This window comes from Callorhinus ursinus, unplaced genomic scaffold (genome assembly GCF_003265705.2).
Source record: "Callorhinus ursinus isolate GAN/ISIS: 27379988/994484 unplaced genomic scaffold, GSC_fseal_2.0 scaffold4, whole genome shotgun sequence".
NCBI lineage: Eukaryota > Metazoa > Chordata > Mammalia > Carnivora > Otariidae > Callorhinus > Callorhinus ursinus.
Genome location: NW_027397066.1, coordinates 133,418,119 through 133,435,890, shown reverse-complemented (window position 1 = coordinate 133,435,890; position 17,772 = coordinate 133,418,119). Strand labels below are relative to the sequence as shown.

The 17,772-nt window shown below is 39.1% G+C and overlaps 1 protein-coding gene and 1 pseudogene across 12 annotated transcripts in view; both read right to left on the bottom strand.

The window, feature by feature from the left end:
• TMEM144 (transmembrane protein 144) overlaps positions 1–17,772 on the bottom strand; it is a 74,501-nt gene that overhangs the window by 33,430 nt on the left and 23,299 nt on the right. For 11 of the 12 annotated variants that reach the window (XR_012378059.1, XR_012378060.1, XM_073892424.1 and 8 more), the window contains 5 exons: positions 16,244–16,343; positions 14,529–14,609; positions 6,027–6,108; positions 3,830–3,906; positions 1,736–1,854 (listed from right to left, as the gene is read on the bottom strand). Coding sequence is in view for 10 of the 12 variants with exons in the window: in XM_073892424.1 (XP_073748525.1) it covers positions 1,736–1,854; positions 3,830–3,906; positions 6,027–6,108; positions 14,529–14,609; positions 16,244–16,343 (459 nt within the window). In the remaining 2 variants the exon portion in view is untranslated. The remainder of the gene's footprint in view (positions 1–1,735; positions 1,855–3,829; positions 3,907–6,026; positions 6,109–14,528; positions 14,610–16,243; positions 16,344–17,772) is intronic. The other variant, XM_073892433.1, reaches the window with a different exon arrangement.
• Positions 9,307–11,005, bottom strand: LOC112826180 (eukaryotic peptide chain release factor subunit 1-like; annotated as a pseudogene).

The window sequence follows — 17,772 nt, the reverse complement described above, 5'->3', positions numbered from 1 at the left end:
AAAGTCACATTGGACTCAGTGTTTCTCTCAACTAAAATTTTGACAAAGGTGAGTGTGGTCATGTTTAAGGAGAAAAGCTTGAAGGTCAACGAGTGTGTCTATTCTTCTAAAAATCTTAAACCCTACTTCTGGATCACATAAGAACAACACATGCATGAACTACCACAAAGGGCAGCATAGCATAGTTAATAAAAGCACAGACCACCTGGATGGGATCTGCAATCCACTACTTGCTAACTTTGAGACTTGGGCAAATTACCTGATCTCTCACAGTCTTAATTTTTTCAACTGTAAAACAAGGATAATAATGGTACCTAACTAATAAGGTTGCTATGAAGGTCAACTGAGTTATTATTGAAATGTGCTTAGAATAGTGTCTAGCACAGTGCATGTAATACTTTGTGTTTGTTAAACAAATGAAATAAAAATTGCACCTCCCTAGAATTATTTTTTAATAAAGTGGAATAAAGTGTGTTCCTATTAGATGGCATTAAAGTTGTCATAAGAAAGGTCCCTAAGAATTGATTGTACTATTTATGTAAAGAGATTGTTGACATTATTTATTATAGCCCAGGACCAAGAACAACTGTACTCCTGGATGATCAGTTCTTTTTATCTTGTGTTCACTGAATTGTGGGACTGATTTGATTTCCCTTGTGTCTATAAGAAATCTTAGAGTCAAATTTATGGCTCATTTCTAGCAAGTGTACAAATATGTTATAATTTTTAGACTCATTCTTGGTTCCATTTTATTTTTTCACTCTTGTTTTTCCTTGTCTTTTAATTTATCCTATGTTATTCTATTTTTATTGGTTCTTATCCTTTACAGAGGAAAATAATAAAAACACAAAAAGTATTTGTAGAAAATCTTTAAAAAAAGACAGAAGTTAGTAAAAGGTTTGAATGCTAACTGGACTGAATATAAAAAGGAAGGAAGAAACAACGATGTCTATGCAGTCTATCCACTCAAAGTCTTTCAAATCCCAGTTTTGTCATCAATCTCTCCCTCATGACTTCTGCCTTCCAAATTTCCCCCTTATCGGAATGTAGGTCACATTAATTTTCTGTACCATCCAATTTAGAACTTTATTACCTATGATCTCATTCTTTTATGAGTTCATGGGTGGAAGCCATACTTCAACAAAATGAGAGACCCCTGAAGTAGACCCTGTTTCATCTCCTGATGAGCCTGTACAAGGGTGATTGCATGGAGTGTTGAGTTTATACCAGATAGACTCAATCCATCACTAGAAACTGAGATAATCCGGGAGCATTATGTTGGGCTTTTCAATGCAGTACTCTCTGCTTTAAAAACAATATCCTTTGACTAGGTTATAATTTGACCTTTGCTTGATTTGAAAGTGATATGTACTGTACTTTAGCTTTTTTTAAAAGAGTAGAAGAATACATATTTTCTCAGATTATCTAACTGGAAAATAATCTCCAAATCTTACTGTAAAGCCAGGAAATATGTGTTCAGATCTAAGTAGCCTACATAAACACTGACTAGAATAAAGTTGATTATATTTGTATTTTGACAATCATATGAAAAGACTCAAACAGTCCTTTATTACTTTTAGTCTTCAGTGGTTTTCTAATTCACCACTTACAATGAAAAATAAGATCAAATCTATGTACCAGGATTTACTGTGATCACATTCCTTTTTTTTATATTCTTAATTAGAAAAACAGGTATTGAATTTATTTATAAGGTAAAATAATGTTTTACTCTTACCATACTGGCTTGCCCCTGCGTATATACTGTCATTTCTTTTGCTGTGGTCCTTGATATAAATGATGGGCACAAATGTAGACCCATAGAGTATTCCAGATATCACTGCAAGACTGCAGCCCCTTAAAAAACAAATATATCACTGTTAATCTTGGCCCACAGCAATATTTCTGACAAACACACAAATGGAATCAGAGCTCAAGCATGCTTCAAAGTGTAAATCACAGGCAGTTATGAAGAAATCACACATCTATCTCAAGCTCTGTGACTGTCAAAAGTCAAAGAAATGCCCTGCAGGGTCAGAGTGGCATCAGAATTAAAAGTGCAACTTTTGCCCCCCACTGCCTAGTTTTGGAAGTATACTACTTACAGAAATTATAATGGATTATCATTATGAATTGTTATTACATAGATGTGACTATTGCTATCATTATACTGTCGGCATAATAGACTTGGCTCCCTAAATATGAACTATTTGTGGAGGGACACCATGTCCTATGCTCCTTTTTTAAACACTCAGTAATATCCAGCACAGGGCTAGGATAGACAAAGTACTAAATGCATGCTTGTTCAAAACAGCTATCGATATCCCTGGGTTTGCCTATGCCTTCATTGACTAGGGTGTGGGCAAGAAGTGCTGACTTAATTAATTTGGATATTTCAGGTAAAACACTTCCTGTTGTAAAAAGAAAATATTTCGTCTTAAGCACTGGAGTCATGTTGACTCCTCAAACTTTGCATGAGGCAAGTGTTCCCAATAATTTTGGGGACAGATGATTAATATTTTGGAACAGTCCCTTTAACTTAATTACAAAGGGCAATGACATGAAACAGGAAAGAGTTTTAGGCAAAAACAAACAAAAAACCCCAAACAGGGACGCCTTGGTGGCTCAGTCAGTTAAGTGTCTGCCTTCAGCTCAGGTCATGATCCCAGAGTCCTGGGATCGAGTCCCGCATCAGGCTCCCTGCTCAGTGGGGAGTCTACCTCTTCCTCTGCCTGCCACTCCCCCTGCTTGTGCTCTCTCTCTCTGACAAATAAATAAATAAAATCTTTAACATAAAAAAAAAATTTCTTTCCAACTTAAAAATAAATTCTTAAAGTCTATTTTAATAGGAACTCACAAGGCCAATCTGGCAGTCAGCTCTGTCCACAATGGAAATCCCTGTGTTATGGGGAAGAACGGACTCCATCGTCCTGAAAGGGGTGTCCCAGACACAGACCGACTAATAGACCAGGTCTGGCTAATCATGAGACAATCAAAAATGTTTTTCTTAACAAATATTCCCTTAGAAGGGAGAAGCTTTGTGAAAAAAAAAAATTTTTTTTTTGAGAGATCTGTTTTACTCTGAAGCAAAAACAGCAACATATTTATCTTCCAAAGCTTGTTTGTGAGCTCAATCTTTCATTCACTCAATTGACTCAAATATTTATTGAACATTTATTATGCACCAGGCACAGCCTCCTTCCCACTGTGAGGTTAGTGTGTATACTAACAGAGGAAATGCTTTATATTCTTGAAGTGCTTATGTGTGTCACAACATAAAAGTCCAAAACAGTCATCAATTGTAAAATGCAAGCTATCCACTTACATATTATCATATTTCTCTACTAATCCAAAAACATCTCACAAGAAACTTGAAAATATAAGGACTGCTGGTGAGCCAAACTCTCTCAGTCTCTATGACAGTGAGGGGTATAACTACATGGACCCAAAATATTCTACTATATTTGAAAATGAATATCTTGAGATTATAAAATTGTCAAACACATGAATGTACAGACTTCCAGCGGAGGTCATTATATGCTGTGGCCTGTATTACCTCTTTTACTTTAGCATCAAAAGTGTTGCAAAATGATGCTTTTGTCAGCTACTTACTGGCTAGAGATACTGGAGTGGTTTAGAAATTTCTGGAAACACTGAGATCATGGACCTCTGTACCTAAAAATCCATCAGGGCACAAGAAAGTCTGTCCACCATGGAACTATGAGAGATAAAGCTGATGTTACCATTTGCTTCTTGCACTTAGATGAATATCACTTCACTCCAGTAATCCTTGCTTTAACCAAATATGAAAGAGAATAACAGAACCTCTTACACTGTGCGCTGTTGTACTGTGGAAAGTTTATCCACCCAGGAATAATCAGGGCAGGAATCTTGAGTGTTGTTGATCACCTATTGAAAATATTGGCACAAACCAAGACAAAAAGAGCATTCAGTTGATAATGACCATGGTGACAAGAAGATTTTCCACGTTTTTCTCTTCTTTCTCAAACATAGTTTAAAATATGAGCACGTGACACTATGCACTCTGATTCTGTGCATATCTCCAGACTCAAATGTTTCGGATTCTGTTCCTCTTCCATTCAGAAAAGTTTGGCAGTTGGCAACTTCTCGGTTTAAATTTTTCCAGTTTAATATATGGCTATTTTGATACACCTATCAAAAGTAACAGAAGTTAACAATGCTTGTGTTTCATCTGCATTTTTTTTTTAAGATTTTATTTATTTATTTGACAGAGAGAGACACAGTGAGAGAGGGAACACAAGCAGGGGGAATGGGAGAGGGAGAAGGAGGCTTCCCGTGGAGCAGGGAGCCCGATGCAGGGCTCGATCCCAGGACCCCGGGATCGTGACCTGAGCCGAAGGCAGACGCTCAATGACTGAGCCACCCAGGTGCCCCTCATCTGCATATTTTAATAATCTGTAAAAAAAAAATTAGAACCAAGGAAAACTCAGACTCTTCTATGGAATACTTAAGATTGATAGGTACTTTTTAAATTCAGTTTTCTTTAACTGAATTAGTTAATAAAACATTGCCAGCCATGGTTCATGATTAGGTTAATATTCCTTTTTTAGGTTGATATTCTAAGTCAGGAAAAATTACAAGCCAATTTATATTTCTAATATTGAATGTAATCATCTTTGCCTTTTAGCTGAAATTTCTTTAATGTGATACTCCTAATGCCTTTGTAAGAGATAAGAAACTAGATTTGAATTCTTTGTCATGTGTTAAGTCAAGTTTAGCAATAATCCTTTCTTTCAATGATGAGGAGCTCATAATGTATGGTTGCATAATACCCAGTCATGCTGTTTATGTATCTTTAAACTTGGTTTGCTTATATCCTTCCAACGTGCCTAGAAAGATCCAAGGTGGTTAACCTATTATGTATCTTTTTCCGAGTTGCATTTTTCTTTTTCTCTCCCTTGGTATGAGGGGTGGTTGGTCAGGAGGTATCTGAATCCCTGGGGGAGGCAAGGAATATTGGACATGTTCACTCTGTCCCAATTCCTTCATTCTCTCTCTGCAACATTTTCTAGATTAGAGATGTCTATGGGTTAATAAATCTCTTTTCTCTTATCCTTAAGCTAATTCTTAGTTAACTTTAGTGTCAATTTGACTAAGGTTTCAGTCACTTTATTTGACGAGGGTTTTGAGAGGGGAAGAAGAAAGGGAGAAGAAAAGGTTAGTTTTGAAGTAAGGAGTAGAGGCAGCACCTTCCAGGGAGGCAATGCATCTGTCTGTCCGGGTGTAGGACTCTGGTTGCCCAGGGCAGCTGGATAGCACTGGACCCACAGCAGGTAGAAGAGAGACTTGAAACAGGAAGGACTGGAGTCTGGGTTCCTGGCCATGGGAGTTTGCTCTGAAATCACTTTTGTATATGTAGCACTGGGCCTTGTGCTTTGTCAGATCTCTTATAGGTTATCCCTGTTGAATCTAGATTTGCTACGCCAGACTAATTAAGGTTCTTCAAGGTCAAACAGCAACTTCCTACATATTTCTTGTCTTTACCTTTGAGTGGAACAGGATGTGGCAAAAGAGAAAAAGGAAAAAAATCCAAGTCCCACTCCTCCTTTCATATGATTTGATTTTTCCTTTCATTGGCTGCCTCTGAGCTATTCCCCACTGCTCTCCCCGGGCCTACTTTAAGTCCTGCCTCCTCCCTCTTCCTAAAGTAACTTTTATATTCCTCTTCAGTACTTAGGATCCTCCCACTGCAGAAATCCTTAAGCCATTCCAAAATATGGGCTTGTATATACATCTTCTAGTTGGGATCTACCATTAATAGATATAAATAGACCTTTGCGTTTGCTGAGAAGCTTTCCCGTGGCAGTCTTGACTGGCTGCTATGTAGACCTAACTATAATGTATATGCAAACATATTGTCGATGGCCCTGAATGAAAAAAGAAAAAAAAAAAAGGAACTACCTTCTCATCTGTGTTTCAAATCTATGCATTTTCCTTTTATCTTAATTTTATGTTTCAACTCATATTGTTTCTCATACTGTACTCACATGATCCGTCATTAATGGTGTGGTGTCCACAGAACACGTGTTATTTGGTATTTCACTTTTGATGAACAAAAATATGAAAGCACTGTAAAGAAAATAAATTTTAGTGATGTTTCTCATAACCCTGGTTCATCGCAAGCTGCCTGAATTTTATGAGAAAACACAGCTTAAATCCAGTCCTAATGTGACGGCGATTACTGTCACACTGCCTCTTCAGGTACCGCTGAGGTGAGTAGAGAACTGTACAACCCCCACGGAGGAGACGCTGGGGCCTGAGAACACTGCTACACCCACACTCAGATGACGCCCTCTTCAGGGTCACACCATGGAATGCTACACAGATATCAAAAAATAAATGAGGACACCCTCTGTGCTCTGATATGGAAAGATCTTCAGAGTATATTTTAAGAGATAAAGACACATGCATGAGCCTGATGACTTTTTGCCCTTTGACATTTTTTTTTCCAAAGATTTTATTTATTTGACAGAGAGACACACAGCAAGAGAGGGAACACAAGCAGGGGGAGTGGGAGAGGGAGAAGCAGGCTTCCCGCAGAGCAGGGAGCCCGATGTGGGACTCGATCCCAGGACCCTGGGATCATGACCTGAGCCGAAGGCAGATGCTTAACGACTGAGCCACCCAGGCACCCCGCCCTTTGACATTCTCACATAATGCATTGTCTATTCATGTCCAGTATCTTTATAACAAATGCTTTGCTTACCATTGACTTCTGAACCATGCAAATAGGTTAAAATGTGTTCAGATATTAAATTAACTTAAGGAAACTAACAACTTTGGTAGTATGCCTTTGACATTCCTTTTTCAAAATATGTTTGCATGGTTCAAAAGTTAAAGCAATATAAGTTTTCAAAGTACAGAGGAGGCTGAAATAGTGTAGGTAGCCAAGTGCAGACGAGTGCTTATAATGTGTGGTTTTTTGAATACAAATTTAAAATTTCTTAGCTTCCTTAGTTCAGTCTCTTACTTGCTTTAAAAACTTGAATGGTTCCATATTCCCTTCTATAGCGAATTTAACTGTCCTTTTGGAGTTTTAGTACCCTCTGCATTATGTTCCCCATAACCTACTGCACATAATTCTCTACAGGGACTTTCATCTCTGACCTGTCCCTGCTCCCACCTCTTCTTCGCCACCATTTTCCACAACCACCTGCTCTTGCTTCTTTCTCTTTCTTAGCTGAACACGGCGTATACTCCCCTCTTCTTATCCAAGCTAAAGAAGAACTGAAGTGCTGAGTGTGACAAGAAACCTCCCCCGCTCCCAGCTCAGTCCTCACTGACTCTTCCTCTTCTCTGAATTCCCACACCACTAAGAATAGTCATCGCATAACCCAGACCATTTGCCACACGTCCTTGGAAACTTTTTTCTCTACAGATTTTCTAATTCAATGGAAGATAAGATCTCCTTCAAGGTCCTCAAAGTGCTTAACACTCTGTAAAAATGAATGCAGAAAACCTAATTATTTTTTTAAGCTTTTATTTATTTGAGAGCAAGAGAGACATATGTGAATATGTGACAGACAGCGAGAGAAAGAGAGAGCATGAGTGGGGAGGAGAGGGAGAAGCAGGCTCCCCACTTAGCAGGGAACCCGACATGGGGCTCGATCCCAGGACCCTGGGATCATGACCTGAGCCGAAGGCAGACGCTTAACGACTGAACCACCCAGGAACCCCAATAAAACCTAACTAAATGTGTGTATGTCAGTTAAATGTGTGCTTACATACATGCTAATTTGCAAAGCTATTATTAGACATCTCAATTGCATTTTCTTCTCAAAATTACCATGAAAACCCTCAACCCTGTATAGACCAGTGTGTTTTCCTAATAACAATACAGGATGGTATGTTAGAAATACTTGAAGGGTACCAATGAGAAAGCCTTTGAGTGTTTCTTCAAACAACTGTATGACCCTCCTGCAAATCACCTAGCCTCTCTGAGCCTCAACTTTTTCCACCTAAAGAAATGGGGATGTGCCCACTTTACTGAGCTGTGATAAGAATTAAATAATAATGCATGCAAAATTCTTAGTGTACTTTTGGGAACATGGTAAAATCTCAAAACATGTTAGGAAATAAAGAGCCTATTGGATGGGAGAGGGGTTTTGAGCATGAGAAAAAAAAAAATCAGGACTAAGAAATCAGTGGTTTTGAGCTTGTGTGACTAGTGCTTGTCACAAAATAGGTAAGTCAGCCCAGTTAGGTCAAGAGGGGTACAGGGCACTAAGTTAGGACAAGGTAATGAAATTTATCTTATGTATATGAACATAAGACCAAATAGATCACAAGATCTTTTGGGCTGTAGACTTACAGAACTTGTTACAGTGTGTTAGACACAAAGGTCCATGATAAAGTCTGTGAATATTGTCAAAAGCATGGAAAGTTTTTAAAAAATCAATATGTTATACTCAGGAGTGCTTCTCTACATTTTTGATCTTTCCAGTTTCCCTTAGATTTATAACCTTATACATCTTACAATTAGTAGAAATTCTGTGTATGTGTTTACCCAGACAACTTAATTTAACATGCTTTAGTGAGCATCTATTAAGTGTCAAGCACTGTGTGGCAAAGTCTGATGGTGATGGTAGGAGAGATGGTATTCAAAGAAAATAACAGACTTTGTCCTTCAGGATCTCAAAGTTCAAGGATAAAGGAATTGTATGAATAATACAAAATAGACCCTTCCATAATAGAAGAAGTTCAAGATGCCATGGAAGTTTAGGGGCGACTTATTCTAATTAGGAAGAAGGGAAATCAAGAAAACAACACACGGTGGAAAATCTCAACTGATATTTAAGGGAGGCCAAGGAGGCTGAGTAAAGGGTCTTTGGGCTGGGGGAAGTGTCTGGGGTATGGTCTGATAAATAATCCTGGATCAATGAATTGACAATACAGGGAGAAGGCTGACCTAGGAAGAACGGTACAATCTGTGACTGTGGAGGACATACCAGATTAAGGAGGCAGATTTATTCTGAATTCAATGGGAGTGTTCCAAGGTTCTTAATTAGAAGAGTGATGACTGATTTGATAGCAGATATAAGCAGGTTATACTGGCAATAGGAAAAATGGAACTAGGGAAAGTAGATGTGAGGTTTTTTTATGATCTCATTTCTATTAACTTTTGAAGGTTTAAGGTTAAGTATTTTTGATTATATGGACGAACGTTAAAAAAAATCATTTTTTTTTAATAAAACTTAAGAGCAACCAATTTCATCATCAAGTAAAAGTAAAAACTGGGATTCTTTTCTAAATTAGTCCAAAGTGGCATTTTAGGAACTTAGTTCTAGGCTGTTGCACTGACACCATCACAAATCAAAGTGCAGGATTGGGTCTGATTTTGTTTTGGTTTTCTTTTCAATATCCAGTGCTCATGGATTAAGTTCTGGAAATGTTCCAATTGTAAGGCAGGGATCTGTTTGGATTCCACCACGGGTATGCTTCTTGGGTTGGATGCTGGAGGGTGAGGCCTATTTTGCTGGACCCATGTCGAGTACCTAGTAGTCATCAAGGTCAAAAAATTCATCTTCTCCTCCTTGGTATTCCATTCTCTGGAAATCTACTCGGTACTGCAAGATAACCTCCAATTCCACCAAATCCTTTCACAACCTGAGATCCTTCCTGTGACTTATCTGTGACAATTTCCAACGTAGCACCAAAATTTTTTTATAGTTGTTAGCAAACCATTCCAGCAGGAGTGTGCTCTCAATCAGCTCATGCTCTTGTCCTGTCTCTTTGTCTGTGAAATGAGATTTATCCTTCTTTTGTTCTAGAGTTAGATAATTTTCTCCTCTTCTGTGCTTTGGCAATGAAGGCTGTATCTCATTAAATGCAGATTTTCATAGACTATTAGAATCTCTACAGCTTCCATTTCTAAAGTCTTTAGTATGTCTTCAACTCCAAAACAGTACTTGCCCGTGTCCTGGCTGATTTCATCAAAATCTTGAATGAATTTCACGTCTGAGAGGACTTCAGTAGATTATAGCTTGGTTGAATCCATTTCACAACCATAGGAAATATCAACTAATTTTAAAACTTTTGATTGCAACCTCTGATCAAACATCAGATTGATTTAGTTCAGTTTTTAAAAGTCAGCTGATTCAGCTAAAACAAGACCAGTCATATTCACTTTATCCCCAGAAACAAACAGCTGAACAGCAGCTCAGCTACTTTCGGAACATAGTTATGTCGTTTTTTCACTTTTTTTTTTTTAAGATTTTATTTATTTATTTGACAGAGAGAGACACAGTGAGAGAACGAACACAAGCAGGGGGAGTGGGAGGGGGAGAAGCAGGCTTCCCGCGGAGCAGGGAGCCTGATGCGGGGCTCGATCCCAGGACCCTGGGATCATGACCTGAGCTGAAGGCAGACGCTTAACGACTGAGCCACCCAGGCGCCCCTCGCTTTTTCACTATTAAACAGGCAAAAACACAAGGCTGATTGACCTCCTCTACCATGTTTCTTTGGGAGATCCACAGCGCATTTGTGCAGGACTTCTCTTGCGTTTCCTTGGAGTGTGCCAAAAAGTGTACCGCTACCATCTATTACAATGAAGCCAAACTTGCTGTCATCCAAAAGCAGTGCTGTGAGAGCCTCTGTACGGAATTTGTTGTCACACAAATACAATGACGTATTAAATTGGTTTGAAAGGTTCAAAGTCAAGGTCGACCTTCTTTTCCTTTCCTTCTGTTACAATTGTACCACAGTAAACAACCAGGCCACTTAGAGGTACTTTGTTATGAAGTTTGAGTCTTTGTTGTAGAGATGTAATGGCTCCCAGGACTGAAAGGCAGTTTACTTGTGACTTAATGTTAGATGCAGTTCCAGACTCACCTGCTAACGTTTTTGCAACTGGTGGAATCTGGTCTTTGGGAGGAATGAGCAATTCTATCATGCTTGTGCCACTGCTGCGGGCCGCCTCTAAGCTCTTGATGAGCTTCTTGATCTTCCAAATCTCCACATTACTGTCGGCAGCACTGGGGTCATCCGCCACCTCTCCTCCCTAAGGATCCAGTCCTAGGTGGCCGGGGCTGCTCCTTCCTGGCGGCGGCTCTGAGATTCTTTTTTAAAGATTTTTATTTATTTGAGAGAGAGAGACCGCGAGTGAGCAGGGTGAGGGGCAGAGGGAGAAGGAAAGTGAGACTCCCAAGAAGACTCCAAGCTGAGTGTGGAGCCTGACATGGGGCTCAATCTCATGACCCTGAGATGATGACCAGAGCCAGAACCAAGAGTCAGACGCTTAACCGACTGAGCCACCCAAGCGCCCCTAGATGTGAGATTTTTACAATCATATGCAGGTGGATATATATTAAGGAACTGGGGGAAAGGAGAGGAAGAACCTGCGAAACATTCAGGAAAAAAAATGTTTACAGGATTAGATATAGGATGGGGTATGAGAGGAAAAACAACTCAGGATGACTAAGGTTTTGAATTTGAAGAACTGTGGCTATTACATTCTATGAGGGAGGGAACACAGGAAGAGGAACCAGTTTTGCAGGGAAGGGCAGAATAAGAAAAGTAATTCTGACTGGGAAATACTGAAGGCAGAGAGAAAGTGTTTGCGGAGTGCTGACCATGTGCCTGACCCAGCAAGGTCCTCTTCCACACATTATCTCACCTCAGCCTGGGGAGGGGGTGCCTGGGGGGCATCTCTGTCGAGATGTCGAGCTTGTCCATAGCGAGATATAAGGACTGTGGCTCTGAAGAAAGGTAATGGCTGGAAACAAAGGCTGGATTTCCTCACAACACAATTCTCCAGGAAAATCAAGTTAAGTGAGAAAGAAATGGGGAGCAGACTCAAGGATAATCCAAAGCATTTTTTTTTTTAATTGGAAAGGAAATCTGCTTTTTTTATGAACTCTGATCCCTGGATCTTCATTAAAGTTTGTTTGAGAGAACACTGTTTCTTGGTGTCAGCTTCATACCCACCCTTATATATTGTCTCCTGAACCATGACGCCTAGAAGGCTGAAGCCTGTGTCTTCCCAAACTGTATTAGCAGCTAGGTTTTGCCATCGGGAGGCAGAGAAATAGGCTTAAAAGTTGGGAGAAGCCGTTTTGTTTTGATGGTGGCTCCGGTAGTTTCAGCAGCAGTGGTAACTCAGGGCAGAGGCAACTGTGCTGGTTGGAGCGTGGGCTCCAGGGTTTTGGGCAGAACCCCCTTCCTCCTTTTGTTCCACTGGGGCCTTATCACAATTTTGTAAACAATTCCTTGTGTGAAATGCTCCGCTGTTTAAAATACCTAGAGTGGGGCCACCTGGGTGGCTCAGTCAGTTGTGTCTGATTCTTGATTTCGGCTCAGGTCACGATCTCAGGGTCATGAGATCAAGCCCCATGCCAGGTTCTGTGCTAGGTGTGGAGCCTGCTTACGATTCTTTCTCCCTCTGCCCACCCCTTCTCAAGTAAATAAATAAATAAAAATAAAATTAAAAATTAAAAAAAAATACCTAGAGTGATTTTATTTATTTTTTAAAGATTTTATTTATTTGACAGAGAAAGAGACAGCCAGAGAGGAACCACAACCAGGGGGGAGCAGGAGAGGGAGAAGCAGGCTTCCCGCTGAGCAGGGAGCCTGATGCGGGGCTCGATCCCAGGACCCCGGGATCATGACCTGAGCCGAAGGCAGATGCCCAATGACTGAGCCACCCAGGTGCCCCCTTAGAGTGATTTTAGTTATAGAAACTGACTGATACCATATACAGGAAAAATGTAAGGCTAGAAACAATCTCACCTAACCTTTAAAAACTGGACTGTACAGAGCATAAGATCAATAATTTCAATTTTAAAAAGAAAAGCAACAGGAGGTGACCAAACAAATGTGACCATATTCCAAATTTCCTTATACTAATGGCCATGAAACTCCAAGCTTATTCAATGAATGCCCTTTGAACAAACTGATTTAACGGAGTTAAAATAATGAAATAAAAGTTTCCAGAAGGTGCTCTTGGTAAAGAAACCTAGAAGAAAGCCAGAATGCACTACAGGAAGAGATCATTGCATTTCTGTGCCACAGACCGACTCCAAACCAAGCCACATGATCCTCAAGTGCACTGACAGTTTACCACAGAGCTGAACAACACACACCCAAAGGGAAACCAGTAATTGAACATGAACTAGCTATTGGTACAAATAATGATTATTATAATAAAAATTACCCAATTTATAGAGCATTAGCTATATACCTAGCAGTATACAAAGCACTTAGCATATTTCTTTTCATTTCATCTTCAAAATATTTTATAAGGCTGGCATGATTATTTCCCTCACTTTAGCCCCAGATGAAGAAACCAAGGCTTAGAGAAATTCAGTAATTTGCCCAAGGTCATACAGGTAGAAGTGGGTAGAACATGAATAATTTGCAATTTTAGAGAATGTACACTTTCTAAAGAAAGAAGAAATATGGAGAAAAACAATGCCTGATGGACTGAGTAAACTGGCCTTAAATTACTATTAAGTCAGAAAGAAGGCATGCTACATTACAATTTTGGGGCATAAAGAAATTGTTTTTGAGAGAGCTATTCAAAGCTAGGATGCCATGTGAATTGTGCAAAATACATAAAATTGCCTTTAACCAAAAATGTCAGGAATCTGCTTTTTTAGAATAATCTATGCTATTTCTTCTCTAATTGGCCTAGGATCACTCTCTTAGGGAACATTTCAATGACAAAGAGATTGTTCCTGAATGTAGCTGGGGAAAAGCCATCACTGCAGGAGGAAGAGAAATATACTGTTCTTTCCCTGAAGAATAAAAAAGTACTAAAATCTTTCCAGGCAGGGCTATCCATTATGTGAAGCACTGACAGGGAATATAAATGGAGTCTAGAAGGGAAAGGGGCCTGAATTTAAGGTGACCTAATTCCTGCTGGAGTTTTATTGATTGAACACTGCCATATAGAGATTTAAAGTCATTTTCATCCTCATTCATATAGTGCATATGACTAGACATAGAAACATCCCAAAACACGTATTTAAGTGAATACGTGTTTTCATATGTGGGAGAGTAGTTATCTGACCGGGATAAGAAGAGATGAGGGGAGACAGGAATGTGGAAACTGGGGGCAAAGAGGAAGTGCTTGTAATGAGAGAAGATAAGAGGAGAGAATCAAGGGCTATTCCAGAGGCATCGGGGAGCCAGCATAACATTTCTTTACACAGTATTGTTCAGTTTGCAAACTAATGTGCCATTTGATTCTAATTTATGAGCTATGTACTACGATTTTTCTAAAGATCACAGATAAATGAAAGTGAGCTTCAAAGCAGCTCAACGGTCTTCCAGGGGTCTCAGAGCTTTTGAGAACTAAAGCTGGGGCTTGGGACCCCAGAGCTGGCCCTTTTTGTCCTTGAAAGCCAAATCTGTGAACGTAAATGAAGAATCTGAGGACAAATCATGTCACTTTTATGAAATACGGATTTAAAAAAATGTAAACACATTGGGATCTCTAAAAGGTTTTCTAAATGTTTGGAAGAACAGTTAAATCAGAAATGACTGTGTACCTCACTACTGATAATCCAGCTCCAACATAATTCAGCACCGGTTTTGATACTTCTTCTGCGTCCATTCCAAACCAGCCAAACCTGTAATTGAGAAAGTTACATCAAAGTAGGTACTTTTGAAAATGTCTTCATCGTAGTGTTCAAGAGCATGGACTCAGGGTCAGATTCCTGGATTCAAATCCTAAATCCCTCTCTTACTAATTGTGACTTGAACAAGTTAACTCTTTACCATACCTCAGTTCCCCAAGTTTAAAATGGGGTACCTGTAAGCTAGATATAATTATTATACATATATATCCCTTCCTTTTTATGAAGATATTTTAAATGAGTTAGTATATGTAAAAGTACTTGTGAGTGTCCCTTTCTTATTAAGATAAAGGAAGAAGGAAGGCAAAATAGATTAGTGGCTAAGTGAATGCTAATTAATTGGATGCAATTTTGTATAGTATTTATTGAGACAGACTTTTGAGTAACTGCTTGGTTAAGGATCACTTTTTGGCATCACCTTATATATACATATTTTTTCATGCCTTCACATTGTAGCAATTGTTACTAATAATTACTGTGAACCATTCAGGGCAAGAATGAAAGAGGCAGGTAGAAAAAGCCAAAGAAAATAGCACTTGTAAGAAGCTGGTGGAAGCATGGGGAAAGGCCAGGAAAGAACAGATTGGAAGTTAGTTCATTTTGTCATTACTGAGGTTGTTACAACGCTTTGAGAGGGAAGAGGAGCCCAAAAAGTAAGGTAAGAGTGACATCCTCCCTTCTACTCCTCTTCCCCATACTCAACTTGAATGTTAATTTTAATGCTAAACAAGGGCAGCATAGTCAAACAGAAGTTTCTACTTCTATTTTATGGGGGGTCTTCTACGGTGCACTGTATAACAGGGTAGTTTCTAGCCATCTATGGCTATTGAGCACTTGATCTATGGGCAGTACAGCTGTGGGACTGAATGTTTAATTTTATCAAATTTTATTCATGTAACTTTAAATATAAATGGACACCATGTGGCTTGTGGTGACCCTGCTGGACGCCCCCTAGAGCTGGAGTTGGCACAGTTTTCCTTAAAGGGCCAGAGAGTAAATATTTTAGGCTTTGTGGGCCAGACAGTCTCTTGCAATTACTCAACTCTGCCACTGTAGTGTAAAAGCAGCCAGAGACAATATGAAATGGATGGGTTTGGCTGTGTTCCAATGAAACTTTATTTACAAAAACAGCTGGGAAGGTGAGCCATGTTTTGCTGACCCTGGCCCAGGCTCCAGGAGGAATATGTGCTTTAGAACTAGAAGACCTGTGTTTGAAACCTAGCTTATTCATTCTGTGATATTCAGCAAGTTACCCAATCTCCCTGTCTTTTAGCTCTCTTATAAGGTAGTGCTTACCTCATGTTTGTGAAAATGAGAGGAGAATGATGCATATAACACATCCAGCAAATTGTCACACAATAAAAAGGGAAAATACACATTAGTTCCCCTCCTCTCTTCCTTCTTCTGGTCCAAGGAGATAATTCCTTACTGTATCTTAACCAAATATCTAGATCAGATATTAGAATTTAGGGCAAATAATAATTAAAAGTAGCATATTTCACGTGTATGTCTTACCAGCTGTAATCTCTGTGAGGGTAAAAACCAGTGTATTCCTCTCAGCTAGCCCAATCCCTAGGACTTGCCTTACATCAGTATAGAGAATCTTAGTTGAAATTGTTTTGTGTTACCTTGAGCTTGCCCAGCCAGTTAAGGTATTAAATGATCCCCAGATTAAGATTCCAAGGCCTAAACCAATGGTTTTGATAATTGGGACAACAGCAATGTTCCCTGGAGATGTAACATACAGAAAAAAATATGTTATTTCTAATACAAAAATACATTTATAAATTGAATTAATTTTTAACTTCAAATGAAACTTATGGGATTTGGACAAATTTAGGAAAGCACAATTCCTCAGTTTTTAAATAAAAGAACTACATTTTTTTTGGTATTTAACTCAGGTTTATGATTGCTAAAAGAACTAGGCATAATACAAAATCTTACAAAGAAAAATGATGAATTAGTTCTTTTCCTAATCGCACCAATGCTCTTTATCCTTAATATAGGTCTCTATTCTATAACTTTTTGCAGAAACTGTCAATGATAAAATTAGTAGTGACTGTCCTCTTAGACTTGAACTCCCAGAGCCAAGTACTGACAGAAGTCTTTGACCCAGTATGGCCCCAGACTTTGCTCTTCCATGCTCATTGACTTATCTTCTAGAACGCTGCATTCATTGCTTTGTGCTCTGAAAGGTCACTCAAGGCCAAATGCATGATTTTTTTTTATAGTTCTTAACCTCTTAGCAGTCTGGCCTCAGTCCTGCAATCTCTGGAAAGGTTTCCTCTGGTGGCTTCCAAGATGCCTTCATTTCCTGATTCCCTCCTGTCTCTCTCTTTCATGGCCTACTCTTTCTTGTCATACTCTCCAGACTTAGGTGCCCCCTAAATATTTTCCCTTGAACACATTCTTCCTCTGGCTATATATAATCTTCTTTGGGCACTTGACCTAATTTCAGGATTTCAGCTGTCAATTAGAGACACATGCTCCCAGTGCCACTGCTCTAGCCAGGACCTTCTCCAGAGTTTTAGTGCTCTGCTCCCACCAAGAGATCTCTAACCAGATGTCCCACACTGTGGGAACATCAAGAACTTCAGTCTCAAAAGGTCCCAAACCGAACTCATCATTTTTCTTTTTGGACACATACTTCTCTCTATTTTCATCACTCAATGATAAAATCCCTACATCATCATTGGCTGCTCCCTTTCCTCTACTCCCCATCTCCACTCAGTTACTATGACCTATAGCATCCATCCATAGCAACATTTCTCAAATTACAGCCCTCCCCCACTGAATCCCAATGGAACCTGCTGGGTAATTATAAATACTATAGTTGTTAGAAAGATCTGTAGGCTACATGGAGCTTTCTGTTTCCCTCTCCCCAGTAGACATGATAAACATAATCATACCAAGGTATAAGTGAGGTATAGTAATTTAAATCCCAGTGGAAATTTAAAAGTGAACTCTTTTGTCCTCCAAGTCAGGAACTTCACTAAATCATTTAATTCTGCAGAGATTCAAAATAAGTGGGTACCCAATAAGTTTTTCACATTTTAAAATGTATTTGCTTTTAATCAAATTAACCTCTAAAAATCCTTGATACTTGGAATTCTTTTTGCTAAATAGAACAAAATTCTCCTGGGATATATTTTATATT